General features: G+C 38.0%; 2 protein-coding genes across 2 annotated transcripts; both read right to left on the bottom strand.

Annotated features, from left to right (window-relative positions):
- Nucleotides 1-485: 485 nt before the first annotated feature.
- Nucleotides 486-7,874, bottom strand: LOC144994420 (dnaJ homolog subfamily B member 14-like). Its single transcript, XM_078952200.1, has 8 exons — nt 7,434-7,874; nt 4,497-4,671; nt 3,840-3,985; nt 2,961-3,149; nt 2,693-2,778; nt 2,305-2,414; nt 1,393-1,565; nt 486-1,306 (listed from the first exon to the last, which is right to left on the bottom strand). Exons 1-8 carry the CDS (start codon nt 7,564-7,566, stop codon nt 1,182-1,184), a joined length of 1,137 nt encoding a protein of 378 aa, XP_078808326.1. The 5' UTR covers nt 7,567-7,874; the 3' UTR covers nt 486-1,181.
- Nucleotides 7,875-9,985: 2,111 nt separating this feature from the next.
- LOC144994416 (tetratricopeptide repeat protein 39B-like) lies at nt 9,986-19,877 on the bottom strand. The gene is made up of 19 exons (XM_078952196.1): nt 19,739-19,877; nt 18,778-18,800; nt 18,469-18,544; nt 17,619-17,651; nt 15,635-15,766; nt 15,407-15,483; nt 14,941-15,070; nt 14,736-14,841; nt 14,368-14,433; nt 14,117-14,225; nt 13,458-13,525; nt 13,310-13,369; nt 13,074-13,235; nt 12,901-12,992; nt 12,702-12,822; nt 12,513-12,624; nt 12,313-12,430; nt 12,045-12,161; nt 9,986-10,704 (listed from the first exon to the last, which is right to left on the bottom strand). Exons 2-19 carry the CDS (start codon nt 18,782-18,784, stop codon nt 10,590-10,592), a joined length of 1,701 nt encoding a protein of 566 aa, XP_078808322.1. The 5' UTR covers nt 18,785-18,800; nt 19,739-19,877; the 3' UTR covers nt 9,986-10,589.
- Between the last annotated feature and the right edge of the window lie 1,063 nt (nt 19,878-20,940).

The raw sequence follows: 20,940 nt of genomic DNA, 5'->3' as shown, positions 1-20,940 counted from the left end.
TTGGATGGTGGAAGAAAGCCCAAGCATGCACGGAAAGAGCATGCAAAGTCCAGATAGTAAGGTCCTCCATCGGTGATTCTGATTCAGGTTACATTCAGGTACATTAATAATACCCAGATTAATAAATCTGTTTCAGTTTTAAATTAAAAAAGGTTTTACAACAGCACGACAACTGGGATTGAATGAGCTTCATGATTTGAAGTTTTATAACTTACCTCCTGTTCCCAAATGCACATGTGCATGCATGTGTCCGAATTATCAGTAAAAGTGAAACCATTCCATGATGACTGAAGTCTTCTGGAACGCCTTCCATTAGATGTTTCTCAACCTGTCTTCCCAATCCAAGGCTCAGTATGAGAAAAAAAATCTCTTGGATGGAAAAATGTAACTTTATAAAATGATTGAAAATTTTCAACAACAAAAAAAAAACTCATACCATATACATCTATGTATGGATGGAATTGTATATGAGTAAAATGACAATCTTTTCCAATCTATGGAATCAATTTTATTTCAATATTTAGGCAAGCACTGAAGAAAAAGTTAATTCTTCTATATTTATTTAAATAACATTTTAATTAAACATTCAAAACGAAAATGTACAGCCAGGTAATGATAACAGCTTCAGTGTCTGCTCGTGGTTAGAACAGCTTGCTTTAAAATTTGCAAAACTAAATATGTGGAGAGAATAAAAGTCACAATCAAAGATTCACTTATCTTCAAATACTGAAGTGGAAAAAAAAATAAAACAAACTTTTATTCTTCCTTCTACATACAGGAGGTGGATTTGATAAGCATTCTTTGCAAAAAGCTGTTGCACTTAGTTGTTTTTCTGACAGTATATTGCTTGTACAGAATGCCACTTTAGTGCTTACGACTAAAAACACATGCCTTTACAATCAAGGTTCTCTTCTGCCATGTTCCCAGGAGAAAGACAAAGTAAAAAAAAAAGTATAATAGAAAATAAATCTGGAAGTGTCAACAGTGAGTAGATTAGTTCAAGGTGATGCAATGTCTACAGCCAGGCTGGAGTTAGGAAGAAGTCGGCAAGAGAGGGGCTTTTTCAACTGTGAAGCTGAGTTAATAATTTAAATTTTTGCTCTTCTTTAGAAAAAAAAAAGAAATATAACATCAACATCTAGTCATATACAGCATATATACATATCCCAAAAGTTGTCATCTCATCCACCTCTGAATAGGTTATTTAGTCTGTCCACCTCTTTGCAGTTGTCCATAGACATGAGTTCTGCCTTCTTCCGCATTCGGTCATCCCTGTATACTTTAGCAGCATAAAGCAGTTCGGTTTCTGAAAGTGACGAGAGAAACAAATGTCAGAAAAGTTCAAAAGCAAACCAAAGTAGAATAGTAGACTAGTGGGCTTCAGTTGCTCACTTGTCTGCCTCTCCTTCCAGCAGTTATTTCTAACATTTGTGACATAGTCCTCCTCCACATTTTTCTCAATTTGCTGTAAAGCTGAGCCTTTATACTCGGACTTGAAATCTCTGGTGACGTAGTAGTCGACGCGAAGATTCTCTGTCTGCCTTTTTACAGTTTGCCCTGTAGACCTGGAAAAGAGGGCACAGGGTTACTGGCTTTGAGGAGTTACGTGCAAATAAATAGCAGAAAAATTGCACTAGTCCAGTTTGCACTCAGTGAGGAACAATTTTTTAATCGAAAAACAAAAAACAGTGACAACACATTATTTATTTGCTATTTTTGTTTTAAAAAAACAAACTCCATAACTCTTAACTTTCTATCAAGTAATGTTAAATCAGTCAGATTGTCAACAGAAAAATGATGATAGAAGCTTATATTTCAGAATTACAAAACAAAAGGAGGGATGAGTGCAAAAAATGAAAAGATGTCATTAAAACATAAAGCCTTGATTGAAGAACTGGCGTTGGGTACCTTGCAGTTCACGGTGGACTCTTCTATATTTTTTAGCAAGTGACTGCCTAATCTTTAAGACTAATTTTGAAATATAAAGTGTGACATGATGCAGGCGAATGCTGGGGCCCAGAACGCAACACAAAAGAATTTTACTGCAACAGCTAACCCACAGCTGCATTCTTTAAAAAAAAAAAAAAAATCAAAATGCTGCAAAGTTAAGATTTGAAACTGATAGAAAAACTTAATTGATGGAAAAAAATGAGGGGAATAAATACTGCAAAGACGGCATTCTTACAGTTAGATGTAGAACCTTTTGAATTCATCTGTTTTTGATGATAGATGTTACCTTAGCATTCACCAAGTTTTTGCCAACAGATAAGTTGCGTGCTTCATTAAATGCTAGTGTGCACTTACGTCCTGGAATAGAGACTGTAGGGTGGAGGAGATACCATCATCTGGCTCAGTATTGACACTAAAATGAGGACGACAATGGGCATGAGCTGGATAAACATCGAAAAACCACCCTGCAGACAAACACACAAAAGTGTCAACAGACAAGAAATGGTTACATTCGTTATACTGATGCATGAATCAAATTGTGTATTTTACGTTATATTAATATAGTACTTTTGGGGCAAAACACTGCATCACAAAGTGATTCCAAAGAGCCCATCCAAAAAAAGAAAACAATATTCTCACAGAGGGTCAAAAAAATAAATCAATGTTTATTTACACAATGTGCTTCCAAATATATTATTTGCGAAAAATATGAAAAGATAATTTTAAAAGTGTATTTACTTACGTCTCCTCTTTCCTCGGTTCTTTCTTGGCGGTAATCTGTCTGTTGGCTGTAACTTGTTCTGCCGTTGGTGAACGTTTGTGGACTTGCTGTTGAACACATGAAGCCCAGGTCAGAAACAAACATGGAACACACCGTCCCAAATGAATGAGAACTGCTTCAATTTGAAAACTCCCAGCTGTTCTTAATAAATGTGATGAACCAGGAGTAAATCGTCTTCTTAACCATATTGGGTAAAAGTCAAAGAAATATAATCTGACTGCTCACTTACAGGGTGGAAATCCACCTCCAAAGAACATGTTGAAGAGGTCTTCAGGTGTGATGTCTGCCTCGAAGCCTCTGTGGAAGTCAAAGCCACCTCTGTGCGAGTGGCTCGGGCTGCTCGGCTCCTCCCCTCCCGTCAGGTCATACTGCCGTCTTTTCTCCGGATTGCTAAGAACTGCGTAAGCGTTGCCAATCTCTGGAGAAACAAAAGGAAAAAGGTTGGCAAAAAATGATCTCTTATTGAAATGTAACAACATTGAAACATTCCGTTTGAACATTGTAGTTGGTATTAATGTGTTGAATTGTCCCGACAACAGCTGTAAAACTAAAGCTAAAACTACAGCGTTGCCCAGATGTATTGTTTGTAAGATGAAAAAAAAAAAGAGAGAACCCAAAAACCTAGTTAAAAAATAAAGACATCTTAACTGATGTTTTCTGATAATACCGGAAAACCTACAAGTGATTTTATATAGAAAGGCACGAGTCCAAACTAGCTTAGTTTGTCAACATTTGATCTTAACAGGAAGGTTGGTTGAAGGATCATGGCTGAACCTCGCCACGGTGCAGCACACACGTTTACCACGGATTATAGTTTGTCTGTTTTTAAGTACGTTACATATGTTTCTTAAATATGTTTGGTTTTAGGACTTTTCAAAAAATGAAGTGTGAACTTTTATCTTGTTCTTTCGACCCTTTTTTTGGATCTGATAAATGATCCAAAGCGTGACTCTAAAACCATGACACGATCCAAACTTTGTGAGCCGTTTGGGATCTGCTTCACCCCTAGTGCAGACATTAGAATCATTTTATTGACACGGTCTAATAGTTAAAAAGACAATGGCGGTTTTTTTCATACATGTGTTTTGAATGTGACTGAAGGAGTTACTTTTAAAGGCCTCTGTTGCTCCGGGTGCGTGGTTCTTGTCCGGATGGAACTTCAGCGCCAGTTTCCTGTAAGCTTTCTTAAGATCATCGTCTCCAGCTTCTTTGATAACGCCGAGCACTTCGTAATAGTCCTTGCACCGTTTTATTCTAAATGACAGGAAAAAAAATAACAATCTAGATATGAAATAAACTGCACACTGACATTGGCTAACATTTTTTACTTTGTCGGCTTTTGTAAAGATAATAACGATAATTATTTCTGACCATCAAGGTTTCTCAGAATAAAACTTAGATGCAATACGAGAGTTGGTGTGAGCATCACGACTGTCCTTGTGATTCTGTGATTTCATTTTGGACAATGTAGTTCTCTCCGTTTCTATCCTGCATGGTCTGAATCACAGCATTAGGTGTTTTCCTATTATCTAGCTCACATGGCCAGATGTCTCTCACCGCCTCCTCGTGGGACTCAAAGATGGAGATGTTCCCATAGTAACAGCTGTGTGCACACAACACTACAGAGACTGCGGTGTCCTCTTTTAGTTGCAGACAAAAAAATGTAATCCACTTTAATGAAAACTATTCTCACAAATGACACTTGTGAAAATATAGTGGGACTATAAATTTATGAAAGCTAATCAGAGCAAATCTAAACTCTCACCTTTGTACACCTTCTACTTGGTCTTTCGTGAAACCTTTTGTCGCCTCGGTTCTTTCAGACTCTTGACCCCCTCTCCCTGGCTGGGAAGAGTTTGTTTCCGACTGTTCTGCCGGTTTCCGCCGATACGCACCGTTTCCTGCTGAGCTCCCATTCTTTGTTAATGCTTCCAAAAGAGCTGAGGGGCAGGGAACAAGAAGGGGTCATCTCAGGTCAAATGAGGAGACACACACTGGTTTACCTTTTGTCAGAGAGTCACGTATATAAACAGATCAAACATGAGTACAAATCTGAATAAACATACTAATTCAATAACACTATTTTGAATACAGCAGCATCCACAAATGCAAGTCTTTCAGCACACTTTTCTGTTCTCTTTTAGACGGCTTTCAGCACAAATATTTAGACAGGCAGATATCAAATCCAAATAAATCTATTAGAATAAGCAGTTTAAAAAATCTTTAAGGATTTACCAAAATATTCCAAATACTTAATTACTACAAGAATAAAAGTATTAAATGTAAAAGAATATAAAAAATATCTAAAGTTGTTTGAAGTTCTTTTAAAATCATGCAATCAAATGTTTTGAACAAGTACATTTTAAGCAAACAGTATGACAACAAGTGCTTTTGTTCCCCAAACGTCCTATGTGGCCAAACAAAAGGGCCACATCAGAGCATGGCTTTTCTTGAACTGTACTGTGACATTTGGGTCTCCATCCGTTCTGAAGCACCTGTAAACACATGTGCTGCATTGTGGGGAAAATGATCTGTGACAAAATATTTAAGATGACTGGCTGTGTACTAATTCCCTCCAAGCCAAGTCTCAATTTCAACTTTTTAGCAGTCTGAAAGAAATCAGAGAAACATGGGTGCAACAGTATCAGGATTTTTGACAAACCTATTGAAAATAAACCTAAAAAAGAAATGCCACTAGTTTAGAACAGTAGTTAAAGAGTCTAAATGCTTTTACGTTGAGATAGTTTTCATTTTTTCCTTGGACTATAAAGAGGGCGGGCCTAAATTCAGCCAAGTTCAGAGTGAACACTGCACACCATTCGCCATATCCCTTTAGGGATCGCCACAGCCAATCAGCTTTAACAGATCTGAACATTTGCTTTTGGCAGAGAGTTTTACCCTGGACGGCAACCCTGTATTTTATTTTGTTCAGAGTGAAAACAATTTTTGGAAATATGTTCATCATTAAGCTACCTTTTAACCTCAAATGAAATGCTACATTTTTTTCACGATTATGAGAATATTTCTTCGTATATTGTCTGTTCTGTCCTGATGCAGCCGAACCGGTAAAAAAGTAAAAATAAACGAAAAATACGCAAAAGAGTCTACAAATTTGGGGTAATTGCATTTAAGATTTTACATTTATATCCATTTTAATACCACTGCAACTTAAAATTGAGACCATGGGAATGACCTAAGGGCTTTGTGGTGGCGTAGTGGTTTGCACTCTTGCCTCATACCGAGAAGGCCCTGGTTCAAATCCCGGAGTTTGCATGTTCTCCCTGTGCATCCATGGGTTCTCTCTGGGCATTCTGGTTTCCTCAGACAGACCAAAGGCTTCAGAGTTTAATTAGGGATTCTATATCTTCCCTAAGGAGTGTGTGCTTGTAAGTCTCTCCATGGCTCTGTAATAGACTGGCAAACCATGCAGGGTGTATCCAAGCTTCACCCAACAGTGGCTGGGATAGGCTCCAGCAACCCAGAGAAACCAAAGTGGGTTTGGAGGATGGATGGATGGATGGATGGATGGATGGATGGATGGATTCATTCACTTTTATAGGTAGTGCAAGATGTAAACAAAATAAGAAACTACTAAGTACACCTTCCACATCCATAATGAATAATATTTCAACAATATTTCTGTGCTGAATAATTAGGTGTTAAACATAATCAAATGAACAATAAACAAACGCCAAATTTAAAGCATTTTTTGCACAAAAAAGTTGACAAATGTGTTAACTATCTGGCTTTTACTACAGGTTTTTAAGCATTTCTCATCCCCTTTGAATTTCTCTACTTTCATTAACTTGTGCAGGAAGCTTAAAGTAAAGATAGTATGTTTATCCATTTCTGAATCAGTCTTTCAAGAGTATGTAACTGTATCACAGTGTAATAGAATACATTTAGTGGCAGTATATTGAGCATCTCTTTTTCTGTATTAAGCCCTGAGATCACATCACTCGTGCCCCATTGTGCTACTAGATCCCCCTCAAACTGAATCCATTTTCGCAGTAACGGCAGGTCTGACAGATCGGCCAGTGCTCTGGTCTAGCTTATTCTTCAAGACTCTTACCTGGACAATCGCCTCATTAAAGGATTGAGAGTTGCTTGTATGGCCTGGATAATGTGGCCATATCCCTCTAAATCCTTTCCCTGACCCAAATACCAGCTCAAACCAAAAGTCACTTTCAGTCAAGCACTTCTATACATTTTTGATGGATTTCTCACGATCATCATCATGTTGTGTTCCTTGAAAGCGGAACGACAGTTTCGACACGTAACCAAAAGACCAAGAAACAGACATAAAATGCATTAGCTAAGCGAAGAGAAGCTTCTCGATAAGAATATGCCTTTAATGCGGTGTTTTGGCGATGCTAATGCTAATCAACCTAAAATTTCTTGATACGAAGCAACTGACAGGAGACACTGACTAGCTACATCACAGGCTAGCGACTTCGCTGCCTAGACCGTACGGCTAGCATAAATGGTCAAACTCTAGTTTCTTCTTCCTGATCTAAGTAATAGTGTTAAGTGGGTTATACTCTAACCACAGTGTGAATTGAACGTGCTGATGTGATTGGCATTACTTCAAAGCGGCTACATGAAAACACCTGTCGATTCCAATGCTGGTGATAGCAATATCCGCTCCTATGCTAGCTAAGTCAGATGCTAAACAGGCGGTTCAATCGCAAAAAGGCCTTACCTTTAGCTTTGTCGGTGGGATACAGTTTCTCAGCCTTATAGAGAAACTTCAGCGCTTTCTCTTTGTCCCCACATTCAATCGACCGGATCGCTATATTGATACATTTTTCTGCTTCGTCCCGGTTGCCTTCCATCTTCTTTCCCCCCTTCCTCCCACATCAGTCAGTCAGTCAGCTGAGCATTCTACGCACCACGTGGTCACCCGCGAGGGCAGTGGAAGTGTTCAGTGTTGCCAGATTGGGCGGTTTTCCGCCCAATTGGGCGGTTTTTGTTCTAAATTTGCGGGTAAAAATGGCTTTGGGCGGGTATGCATAATTTGGGCGGTTTTAGGGTCTGTTCGGCGGGTTTTTTCCACTCATGAATACATAATAACGGACTACTTTAAGCTGGGTGGCTGTTGAAGTCTTATGTTCTGAAGCTCAGTGAACGCAGCAGGTAGAGACACTTAATGGGTTCTGTCATCTAACCTGTTGTTGGGGGTTTGCCGCCCCGCCCCTCCTCTTAGAAGTTGCGTTCTTTAAACCTGACACCGCGGTCGCGTGTGGGCGGAGCTACGAGCTAACGTTATGGTCTGATCGCTGCATGTCTGTGTGTATCGATGCATGGTAGACACGGAGAATGTGGAGAGATCAGGTTTAATATTTTGGAGAGTTCTGCTTGGTAATCATGTTTCCATGTTTGAGTTCATGAGATCGTCCCAGATAGTCTCTGCTTCAACTCCTGCAGTGAAAGCTGCGTCTAAATCTGACGCCCGTGTTTCCATCTCTCTGACAGTTTGAAGCCAAAGCCCTTCCCCCGCCCCTCTACCTGCTTTTCCGCTCCACCTGTTCACCTGTTCATATCCTCTGCAGCTCAGAGTTGTTTTCCCCCGCGCTCCTCAGTGTGTCCAACACAGAGAGCGCTAAATACGGTCATCATAGCAGCAGGTTGACACGGTAGTAGTCGGGGCGCTTTGGCGCAAGCGCAGCACAAGGATGGAAGAGGTTATACATTGGTTATAACGGGTTAAGAAAATGAATGGAAGAAGGCTGGTCTGCTGAAGAAATATTCAATGCTGTACTCCTTTTATTAATAGTCTGAACTATCTTTGATTTTGAGAAATGTTTTATTTTGAAAAATCACCGCATCGGGTACTTAATCAGTCCAGTAGGGGAAAAAATCTACAAAAGCTGTATATTGGTCTTATTTTTGACCCCCCCCCCCCCCCCCCCCCCCGGGGGTCTGGCGGTTTTTAGTTGACTTTTGGGCTGGAAAACTGTGACTCTATCTGGCAACACTGGAAGTGTTCCGTAAGGAACTTAATGAACATAGATGCCTGTGTTTGAGAGTATAATACTACTACTACTAATAATAATTAGAATCATCATAATAATTATAAAGTGAAATAAAATAAATATATGATAAAGCACAATATTGTTTTGATAAATAGTAGCAGCTTCAATCATTTTTCAAATGTAAACTTGACGGCACTATATGGGCAGATATGGTGTATTTGCAAAAGTAGCTACTGGTTGGTTGATCTGTACTGTGTAATGCATTGTGGGAAGCCAGATTATTGACTATTACGTTTTATGCACAATTACAAACTGTCATTAACTTTGTTGCAAAGTTTCCCCACAAAAATGTAGCCAGGTTTCTGCTAAAACATAGATTCTCAGTACCATGCCATTTGCAATCTTACTTTTGACACCACTACACTACCAAATCTAATTTTAACTTAAAGCTCTAACATTTTTTCTAAAAGAAGTTCCACGAAACAATATTTTATATACCAAATAAAGACCCACTCCAATAGAAACTATGTTCATGGTGTTTTTAATGTTTTTGTAGCATTTTTAAAATGGAGGACGATATATATATATATATTTTGCATATATATATATATATATATATATATATATATATACGCAAAATTAAGCTCAATCCGCACTATTCTGATGCATCCACTTGTAGACGACTAGATCTATGTACATCTTTGTTTTCTTCATCTGAGCTGGCATCTGGCTCAAAACAGTACAGCTCGATAGCTTCGATATTGCTTGCCATTTTTGTTGTACTGCTAATGTTTTGGTGGAATTGTGAGGGGCCGTAATAGTGGGAGAGTGTGGAAACAGATGTATAATGGGAAATATGTGGAGGCTTACTCCCTGCCAACAGTCCCGCCCACAGCTTAGAGGTGAATTTTTTAATGAACTTCTGCCACTCTGCAGAAAATCAGTTCTAGCAAACGACACGTATTTTGATTTTATCTAAAAACAGTATAATCATACTTAAAAGACCACTTTTACAATAGATCAAAAGATGATAGGAGTGGGACTTTAACAATTCCATATTGTAGCATAATCTTCTTCAAAGTGCTTGGTCTGGATAAAATAACTTTCTTCTTTTTCTGTTTTAATGCTTTTAGCATATCCTTTGGAGAACCTCCTCCTTCTGGTCCACAGTGGATGTTTTTGAAACTATCATGAAGGCAGCTCTGATGGACCAACATTTGTCATTCCTTACCCATCGATATGGTTGTTTTCATGTAAAAAAATGAGTTTGACAATCAGATGATTTGCCCATTCCATTTATTCAAATGCCTTTGCTAAGGCACTTTGTAACAGGACAGGTTTACAAATTCATTTATGTTGTACTAAAATGTTATTTTCAAATTATTGCCATTTAATATATAATGTTTGAGGTGGGTGAATGAATCCCTTGAAGGGAGCAAATGTAAGACAAAATAAAACCAGAAATTCTATGTGTCAAGGTAGAATAACTTTATAAGGGTGAGATCTGAATAAAGTGAGAGTTAATCTAGGGCTTTTAAATTAGTCAGAAAGCCATCAGTGCCTTAAAAACTAAAACTGAAATGCTGCAGATGGATTACACATCAACATATAAGTTACTGGCTTTAAATATAACAGTTACAGTGTACCTATTTATAAGTCACCAACAAAATATAGTATACAACAAGTCTTAATCTTCAAATAGATTTCTTCAGTCTAAAACACAGTATATTGTTATTTAAACTTGACCTTACTATAAATGAAATGAAGGACAGAGGGGTGATAGTATGAGTAATGCTTTGGTTACAGTATAAACTGCACACAGTAAACAGAACAGATCTTCTGTCTCGTTCCGCCCTCATTTGTCATTTTCCGGCCACGACGGCTTAAGCTGGTGTGCGTGAAGGAGGGAGTTTGGCTTCAAATGAGCCCATGGTGTTGAGCGCCGCATGAATGCGGAAGTGTAGCCTCGACTCCATACTGTAGTTTTTGTAGTTCATCCTGCAAATAAGACAGCTTGTTATTTATTTTTGGAAGATGAATTATTAAGGAACCTTATAAAAGTTTTAATGTCATGTGATTTTAGAAAATAAAAAGAGATTATGCTATCTTTGAAAGCTTGTCCACCAATAGCTTTCTCATTGGTCCGCCCTGTGATTATATTCTATAGTGTGCAAATCTAAGAGGCAGTTATTATTTTTTCCCTTTTGAAATTCTCATTATAGACATCATAAAAATCCTGTTTTGGGTGTTTTCAACTTGTTCTTGTGGCATTTTTCTTACGATGGATGATATTAAACTTAAAATTGCATTTATAAGTTTGTCTTTGTTCAGATTGTAGTGAATAAGTAGCAGATGCAATAATGCCGTTGGAAAAAGCTTGAGGCAGTGAAGCTACTATGGTCACAAGGTCCCTGCTCCGCTACATTCTGATGTAGCAACTTGTGGCCGAAGAGACCCATGTCCGTCTTTTGTTCGTCCAAGCTGGTATCTGGTTTAAAGAAAACTGTACAAATGGATATCTCCAACATTGCTTGTCATTTTTGTTGCACTGGTAATGTTAAGTTAGTGGTGTGAGGGGCTGTAAGAGGGGGTGTAAACAGATTAATGCCAGGAAGTAGTGCCAGGCTTACTTGACAACAACTGTCCCACTCACAACTAAGGATTTCTAATGAACTCCTTCGGTTAAGTTCTCCTTTGTCTTCAGAAACTATGACCTGAAAAACACAGTTTTTTAATTTGGGCTAAAACGGCGTAATTAAAATTGAAAAAGACCGCTGGGAAAGCCGTTAGAAGAGATCAAAAGATGATTGGAGTGGGACTTCGGTGTGACGTCTTAAGTCAGACCAGTATAGTTTTTGGGCTGGTCTGAATGAAGACTTTACATGATTTCAATCTTTTTTTTGCATAAAAGCTGCAGATGGAAAAAACCTCCACCCTGGGTGCTGACGCAGTGTTCCATTGCAGATGCTTCATGGTTTTTTACTGATTTAGTTTGGTCAGGAAAATGTCATGCATTTCTTTGAAAATTAAAAGGAGCATATTGGGAAACTGATTTATCTGACCATAATACATTTGTGATGAACAAACCTCACTGTGTGCTGCACAACAGCTGATACACTGAGACAAAGTATTATTCAAGTTCAAATGTCTTCAGAAATGGATTGCAGCACAGAAACACAGCATATGATTTCCTTAGGAAATTAAATTTTGAAAATAAAAAAAAATTAATAAATCTAGATTCAACAGTTTGAAACCAACTGTATAACTCGAGGTCAATTTGACCCAGCCTACAATACCACATTTAAATGAGAATTCTTCCTATCTTTAAAAACACTTACTTCACTCTTTCCATAACTGCGATGGCCTTATTGATGTCTCCTGTCTGCTTATGCAGAAGGCCTAACTCATACATGGTAAAAGGTACCAGGTAGTTGTCATACTTGATATCCTTTTCACTGCAAAAAGGACAATGGGAAAACCACTTTAAAACACATAATTCAGTTAGAATTAATTATGAACAAAATCATTGAAATTGGCCTAACAGTTGACAGTTTATTCCTTCTTTACCTACTGACCATTCTTGCTTGTAGTGACAGATGACCTCACCTGGAAATGACGTGGTTGAAGCAGTCCTCAGCTCGGTCCAAGAAGCCCAGCTCTCTGAGGCACAGACCCTTTAGGAGCTGGATAACACACTGATCATCCAAGTGATATTCAGAGGGAGCTGCAGAGGTAAGATAACTCTCTGTTACATATTTGTATCAGAGAAATATTGTATTTATTTCTTTGAAGTTTTAATATTTTACCCAAATCGGTTTGAAGCTGCTTCTCAGCTTTCTCTAAGGTGCTCAAGATGCTTTCAGTCAAGTCAGGTCTTTTGCCCACTACTGTGAAGCCATTCCATACATACATCATTTCCTGTGTGAGGACATTTTTTTACTAAGACTTTTTTTTTTTAAGTTATGCGGTTAATGAAAGGACAAACTTGTTCCTACCAAAGCTGGAACCACCAGTTTCACAGGGCTGGGGGACGAGTATCTCTCGGCCTTCTTTGCAGCAAACTTCTCAGTTGGAATGGATTTACCAGCAATTCTTAATCGGAGACCCTCCACTTGCCTATATAAATAGAATTCAAGTCATTTTATAATGCATGACTTAAGAAAATTTGTATTCATTGTCAAATAGGTTGCAGACCTGAACAGAGTCACTACATTTTCTCCCAGTTTAGACACTTCTTCCTGAGGGAGCATGCTCAGGATGGCGGCTTTATGGTACACATAAATGGCCTACAAGAAAGAAGCAATTACAAAAGTTTTCCAATTTATGACCAAAATAAACCCACTTGAGACTAAAATGAAGCAAATTACCTGAGACCACTTGTTCTCTTTGGAAAGCAGATTTGCGTATCGATAAGCTTCTTTCCAGTTTTGTTCAAACGAATACGTCCACATCAGCTCCCAGTAGCAAAGATGGTGAATCTGGCGCCACTCTTCCTGTGCTGCGATACAAGCCAGGAACTTCTCTTGAGCCTGCCCGGAAGTCCAAAGTCACTGAATGAGACGCCTTTAATCAAAATATCGTAAGATATTAAATGATAACTTACAAATGTGAAGTTCCCTTTGAGCACAGCGATTCTTGCAGTAAAGAAAAGCATTAGGGCTCCCTTAGGATAAAAAAAAATGAAGTCTTTATTGACTAATAATGATTTAGCAAGGTGAAAATACAATATAATTATTTACAGCACCACTCACATTGGGAAACCTCTCAGCATAAGGTTTTAGCAAAGATTCACACTCTGCAAGGTTTCCATCTCCAGTACCTGAGGAGATGAATTCAGAACAATTCAAAAAAATATGTAAGTAAACAGCTGTAATTGTGTGTTTTTTTTACACAAAATAGAAAGGGGGAATACATATGGACAACAGATTGACTACAGTGAATGAACTGAAGCACTGGCACACCTCATGGGGTTCAATGAAAAAAAAATCTTTGAAGGATAACCAAATGTTAAACAAAAAATGACCAGCCCTGCAGTTAAAGTTCAGCTTTATCTCACATGGCACTGGTGTGTTAAATCCAGTTAAAACAAACTCATGCAAACTCAGACTGGACTGTAGCTTTTTCACTGACGTGGTGGATTTCCCAAACTGTTGCCACCACACTTCAAATTTGGAAAATGTTTCTAGAAAACTGTCAAACCCAGACACATTTTCCTGCTAAACAAAAAAGACAAACAGAGGTAACTACCTGACCACAAAAAAATATTTTTTATGCTCCTGCTTTCCAATTGCTGTGCTTACATGACTGTAAGTTTATGTGTTGTATTCTTTACTCCTTTATTCCATGAAATTTAAAACTTTGTATACTTTTGAAACTCTTTTCCATATTGAAATTGATGCAGTTTGCTCACCAAGAATGACTGTGATGTACAGATGAAACATCAGCATGGTCATGGTGCTGAGGATGGAGCGCAGGTTGTTGCTAGATGCCCCTGCTCTTAATTCTGCCAAACCCAGCTCCTGTAGAATAATCATTAAACATTTTAACTGTAGCAATTTTGTTCAAATATTTCTTCATTCTAATGATACTCATGTACATCACATGTACATTGGTTGACAAAAGCTTTGCCTAAATGAATAAAAAATGAGTCACAGCGCCCACCCTGTTTCCAGAAAAGCCAAGGAACTCCATCAGTCGGAGGACTCTGGCTGGAAAAAGAGATAGCATCTGACAACAAACAGAAAACATTCAGTTTGTTAGAACATAAAAAGAAGAACATATGCACAAAATTCTAAATAGGTAATAAATGAATAAGTTCAGAAAAGTGATTTTGTTTTGAGAAACTCCAAGTAACTCAGGTTTAGTTTCAAAATATTATGGCAGGCCTTCCAAGAAATTAAATATACAACCTTTATAATGAACAGTAAGTGTAGATAACTGTAACTTTAAGGATGTTTTTCAATGATCATTTAACTCCTGCAAAGGTCAGTGTGTCTTATAATTTGGGGCAATGCGGTTAATGTTCTTACAAGATTAAATGATCCAATTCCCATGCTGACGCCACCCCGGAAATGAACATGAGTTCTTTTCTGCTTTTCTTCATCAGTCAGCACATTTTCCATGTCCTGGCAATACCTAATTTTGAAACATAACGTCTTCAGCAATCCCACAAACAATCCACGTCCAAAATTTTTCAATATTTTCTAATGTCATATGGTCTGCAGAGCCACTTACTTGAAAATCTGATAACTGTTTCGCATTCCCATCCCTCCTTTAATGAAGCCGATTATGCTCTCATCCAGAAAAGTAAGTGCTGCTTTTTGCATCAAAACTTCTGCACAGCATATTTCTGCATGCATCTCCTCTGGGGGGAAAAAGGCATGACTTTAACAGCACAGACATAAGACATCTACCTTCTCTGATGCACATAATAAACCAGGCACCAGGACAATAGTCTGTTTTAGTAACTCAAATCTTTTTGAATGGTTCCTTGTTGTGTTCTGATGTGACCACTAGATGTCAATGTGAGACAAATAGCAAGAGGACAAAACGAATCTGCGTTGTCCTCATGTGACTGTTTGCGAAGACTTTAAAATAAAGTGTAAAAATACGCCATCTGATTCTTATAACCTCCCAACATAACATTCCTACATATTTGTTCTAAGGACTATTATTGTCAAACATTAACATGTTTGCTCACCTTCTGTCAAGGTTTCATTTTGCTGTCCATACCAAAAATTGGCTAGGCTCTCCATTAGTCCAGTTTTCTTTCGAAATCTAAAATTAGGAATAAATCCATGATTCATTGGCTCTCAAAATAAACAATACTAAACTTCAACTGAAATTTAATTTAATTTACCTTAAAAACACAACAGTAAACACAACATTAAAGCAAAATTAGCACTTTGTTCTAAGTATCCAGCCTTACCTCTGGCAGACATGCAGGGCATCCTTGAGTGATGTCATAGCAGCATCCATGTCCTTTGGGTCAAAGGTCATGGCTGCCTGCATGAGCAGAATGCTGCTGTAGCCCACTGCATGGTACATACTAGTATTCTTTCTAAAAAACACACAGCGCAAATTCAGCAGTGAATATAGATTTGTGGACCACACAGTGGAGATACTTTTGAATTTAACACATGTTTTCTGCAAACTGTTATTGCTACAACCAACTTCTCAGAATAGAGAGAATAAAAAAAGACTTATCAGGTAATAGGGCAGCCTAGAGGGGGTGGGGGTGGGGGGTAAAGGAGAACAATTATTTCAAAGTGTGCATTAAGTGTTAGTTGAGGCCACTTTGTTCTACTTTGAATTGAGAATTGGTTTGAAAGAATTGGTTGTTATCTCTTCAAGGCCCTTACTGTGTTATCTTTTCATGTTGCTTCCTGTGCTTCATGTTCTTAGAAGGGTCATCATGGGAGTGACGCAAAATGTGCAATGGGTCAGAGTTGAATAGTTTTTGCTCAGGCAAAGTCAATTTCTATTCGAAATCACTTTTATTTAGGGTAAATGTAGGGTGTGTCCAAAATGCTGTAAAAAAAAAGAAAAAAGCTGCACAAAAACTGAAAAGTGCTAAAGAAAAAAAATAAAGTTAATAAAGTTTTAATCTATCTATTTTCTGTATTTTTCGTGTTAATGCACTTAAAACGGCATCCCCCCACTATATCGAGTATAATCGAGTCTACAAGAAAATAAAGGTGCAAGTTAATTTTTTAGGCCAATGTTAATTATCCAAAGTTTTTGGTTCGTGGCAACTAATAGTTTTTCTTATTTTATAAACCATATCACCTACATAGGTTGATTTTATGTATTGTTATATAAAACCAATAAATGCATTTTGCAAGTAATCTTTTATTGCAGCTTCATTTTGAAAATGAAAAAGCATTTCTGTTAATCCATTTTAATTGTCAAATTAGACATTTCTAAATGAATTTTCCTACATATTTACCAGCTAACTTTTTGAAAATGAAACGTCAAATACCATTTTAATTTTAATTAAGTGACAGAATAAGCTGTGATGAGGAAGAAAATGAAAAAGCATTTTGGTGGATTGCTTTTTCATTTTAATTTTAAGTCAAAAAAATGAAACTTCATTTTGAAAATGAAAAAGGATTTTTGGTTTTGGCTTTTGTCTTTAATTATGCTACACAATCGCTTCCACCAAAGTGGACATGCGCACTGTCACCTCCATCACCTAACAGCTGTTGAACCTGAACTGCAATGACGTTTCTGACCGTGGAAGGCAGATCTTCCTTCGGCGTTCACTTCCCTGTTCAGACCCTCCAGACTCCAATATTTAGGAGGAAACCTTTTTTATTGCTGTTCTCCATGACTGAGCTACACAAACTGAACACATGCTCACACACACACACATACACACACTCTTGCGCTGCACGATCTGCCCCCCCCCCCCCCCCCCCCTTCCTACAGGCGCGTGAGTGCAGACACCAGTGAGAGTCTCGGCTGAATACCGTGAGTAACATGAGTTTCTATGAGGTGCAAAAATACATTTGGGGGAAAATAAAAAAACAAAAAAAAAACAAAAAAACCCCGAAACGGTACAAGAATGAACTGAACCGAAAGTGCCGTACTGAAACGGTTCGGTCCAGCTACGTGTATCGACTGTTACACCCCCTACTAAATAAGTTGTCATTGGGGAAGGCCTGCATGGCTTTGCTTTTCAAATTTACATCTATAACCTTAAAGATAGTTTGGAAAGATATGAGAAATGTCCAGCGCAAATCTAAACTGCACACTTTTTTAGAATGCTCTCTTTTTCACACCGATGTTTCCTTGATAAAACATGAATTACACAATAAACACACAGCAGCTACATCCAAATGTAGTATATGCATTGTAATCAGGACAAAAACAATTAAAACCAGAGGGATTTAAGAGAACCAGAGACTCACCGAGGTTTCAAAGCAGCAAGTGAATCAGCAAACCTGTTGTTCAGAAAGTGATAGAGGGAAACCGTCAGTGACGTGCAGTCAGGAGAGGCAGGTGAGGCACAGCCTCACCTGTCATTATGGGAAGAAAAGAGAAAAAATAAATTCAATTATTATATTTAATCAGTAAGTTGTGCTTTGCGGTCATTTTCCATTTAAATGTACCATTTTTGGGTGTTTTTTCTTTTCAAAATCGCTGAATTCCCGCATTTGCCGTTCAGATACTAAGTGACCTGCGATGAGGCACCAGCCCGCTGAGCCTCACCTTGGATTGCGCAATACCTATGCAGTCAGACGGTACTGCTGTCTCTCTGTATGTCGGTTCAATCACTTGTACTATATGAGCTGAGTTTAAATAATTTAGCAGATGTATATGATGCACAGTGCTTGTTTTTATAAATAACTGTATGTGAGGGACGTGTTTCTTGTGCTGAGCGCTAAACGACGGCGAAAAAGCCGCTGGGTGAGGCCAGACATTCTCGTGCCTCATGTTGCAGTTCTCGTGCCTCATGTTAGGGGGCGCCGGTGAGCCCTGAGATTATGACGCTAAAAATACTAGAAGAAGTGATAGCAAGCGGCAAGTCATTTTCTTCAGAAGGAGCGGCGTATGGACTTTATTTACAACTAAAGGTAAGACGATAATAACGTTTGTGCTTTTTTCTATGCTGCAGTTTGTATATGAAAAAAAACATGTTGAAATTATATTTTAAACAAAACGTTAACTGTTGTCAATCAAATGGTGAATAAGTTACTCAGTTATTTATACTCATGGTTCATATGTTTGTAAATCTGACTGATGACGTCAGTGCCTCACCAGCCATTAACCTCACCGCACGTCACTGGAAACCGTGCACTCCTCCAGTGCAGTTTCCAGGTCAATTTGTGCTGATCTGTGTTAAAAACGAGACAAACTGTTGTTAATCATGAATGACAAAAGCATACTACAGTATACTGTATGGGTATGCATAGTTTTTGAAAAATACAGGTGCTTTCGTATGACACATGCTGAAGATCTTGAAAACAAGGCTTCTTTGAAGCTTTTCTGATGTCCAGTTTTCTGGCTGAATCCATTAGGTTCTCTGTAATTCAGAGTTTGTTGATCACTGCATTAAATTTTACTCACGTTTCATCTTCAAAAACGTCCACCTGAAAAAAATTTCAGAAAATATTAGACAAGCCATGCATCATGTAGCCTATGTGATTGTTGAAGTCTGCCAGAGATGCCACATTAAAAATTAATTTAAAAAAAGACATCACATAATTTTTAATACTTTTTTGCAAAGTATATTTTCTTCTGCAACCAGCCCTGATCTTTTTCTTGGCTGCACGAAGGAAGAGGAAGGGTTAAGGTTAGGATTACGGTTCCAGTTAGGGTTAAACCTCCAAATGGTTCCTGAGCGCGGCTGTTTCTGCAGCTCACCGCTCCACCAGGGGATGGATCAAATGAAGAGAGCACATTTCACACACCTTAGGTGTGTAACAGATAAAGAGGCTTTAATTTTAGTTTTAATTTGAAGCCAACAATGAAATGCAACCTTGAAAGTACTTCAAATCCATGCAGGCAGTGCAGCAATGTGCATCTTCGCTGCACATATTATGTGTGGCCAACATGGATTTCCATCATTTATTCTGTTAGGTTCAGTTTTACTTGATGTAATAGAAAAAATCTCCAGTTTTCGCCAATACTTGTTTTGATATTAAACTTGAAAGAAAAATTTTCTAAATAAGTAGGTCAATAAGTTTAATTTTTGGTCCCTGACACTCAAAAGAAGACATTTTTCAAGCCAAACTTACAACATGCAAATTCAACAGATAATTAAGGAAGCATAAAGCCTTCAATTAAACTAAGAAAGGTTCAAAAATGCTAACAAAAACATGAGATGATGAAAAATACATTTTAAAATATTGCAGACTTTTAGATGGTTTGCAAGCAAGTTTGATCCAAATACTTTTAAAATGAAGCCTCTAAGTGCAGAAAAGAATAATGGAATTATAAAAACAATAAAATAAACAACAGATGATTAATAATTGTTCCCAAGGCAATTAAAAACAAATAACTGAGGAAAAAAAAGCGTTATACTCACTTCTTGAAAGGAATCTTCGTTTTTCTCCATTTATTTAGCCTTGGTGTCTAAACACACTAAGTCCCTCCAAAAAAGTGTACAAAGAGGCTAAACCACTACAAGATCCCTTTAAATAAGCTGTCTAAGTCAAACATTGAAGTAGCAGTAGAAAAATATAAGTTGGGAGTGGCTTATAACTGAAGGAGGTGTCCCCTCTGGGTCATCAAAAACCATCAGCCTGCTTTGTCTTCCTGCTCTATCACTGCTGATTAGCTGGTCTAGACAATGCAGCTTCTGACTGACTGAACACACAATATTCAGCTGGAGCACAAATGGAAATCAAATAGGGAGCTCTAAAAGGCAAGGTGGGACAGTCCTGACGAACAATTCCTTTAACTGTGTGTGAAAGTTTTATAGTACTTTTCCCATACACAATTTTAATTTGAGCAGGACAAACACAAAATTCTAAAAAATCTTAATAAAAAGGCTTTTTTTCTACATAGAACATTGACTTTAGAAGTACTTCTGGCATCTGCAGGTGTATGAGGATAAAGGCAGTGAACCATAAATATTGCTTCCTCAAACAGCATGGGTGTTACGACATTTATGTGCACATGCAGGCATGTGATGTTTCCTCCCAAGCAATTATTTCTGCTGGTTTTACTAGTTATTCTGCCACAGACTCCTTCAATTAAAGTTTTTTTTTTTTATCTTTGTGGCCAAATTTACCATAAGAGCATCTACCCGCATTTGTCCTGACTTGTGTGACGTCTGTGTACGCTTCATTTAGTCTGTCTGTAGGCAGAAACTTTTCATGGAGCACACACCGTAGGTCCCCAGTTTCCACCCTGAAAAAAACAGGTAAACAAATAAATAAGTTTAAATTAGAACCAACTCACACTTTTGCCCTCCCCAGTCCCCTCCATTGACACATACACCCCATGACCCCACACACAGTGAATATTGGCGCGAATAGGTGACTGTAATTCTAAAAGAAACTTATGACAGATGCAAAACAGCTGGACTTTTTTGCCACTTCAGCCACCTTTTTTGTTAGCTCTTAAGAAAGTAAAGTAGAACACCAGCTAGAAGCAGTAAGTATTTGCTGGAAAAAAAGTAGAAAGAATGCGACTGCCAGAGTTAGATATTAATTTTGTTTTAAAACTGAAAAGTGAAGACAGTTCGGAGAAAACAATTCTGTGATTCTTACAGTAATTTCACTG

Source organism: Oryzias latipes, chromosome 1 (genome assembly GCF_053564925.1).
Source record: "Oryzias latipes strain Hd-rR chromosome 1, Olatipes_Hd-rR_3.1".
Classification (NCBI taxonomy): Eukaryota; Metazoa; Chordata; class Actinopteri; order Beloniformes; family Adrianichthyidae; genus Oryzias; species Oryzias latipes.
This window is presented reverse-complemented; position numbering and strand designations above follow the sequence as displayed.

Bases quoted from the DNA above. Each gene is read 5' to 3' on its own strand.
- LOC144994420 (XM_078952200.1), bottom strand. From the start codon at position 7,566: ATGGAAGGCAACCGGGACGAAGCAGAAAAATGTATCAATATAGCGATC. The intron at 3,150-3,839 runs GTAACTCCTTCA...TTGTTTCTCCAG, and splicing joins AGCAACAGAGGCCTTTAAAA to AGATTGGCAACGCTTACGCA. The intron at 2,779-2,960 runs GTAAGTGAGCAG...TGTGTTCAACAG, and splicing joins TGGAGGTGGATTTCCACCCT to CAAGTCCACAAACGTTCACC.
- LOC144994416 (XM_078952196.1), bottom strand. The intron at 14,434-14,735 runs GTAAGAACATTA...GTTTGTTGTCAG, and splicing joins GAATTGGATCATTTAATCTT to ATGCTATCTCTTTTTCCAGC. The intron at 13,526-14,116 runs GTGAGCAAACTG...TCATCTCCTCAG, and splicing joins GTACATCACAGTCATTCTTG to GTACTGGAGATGGAAACCTT.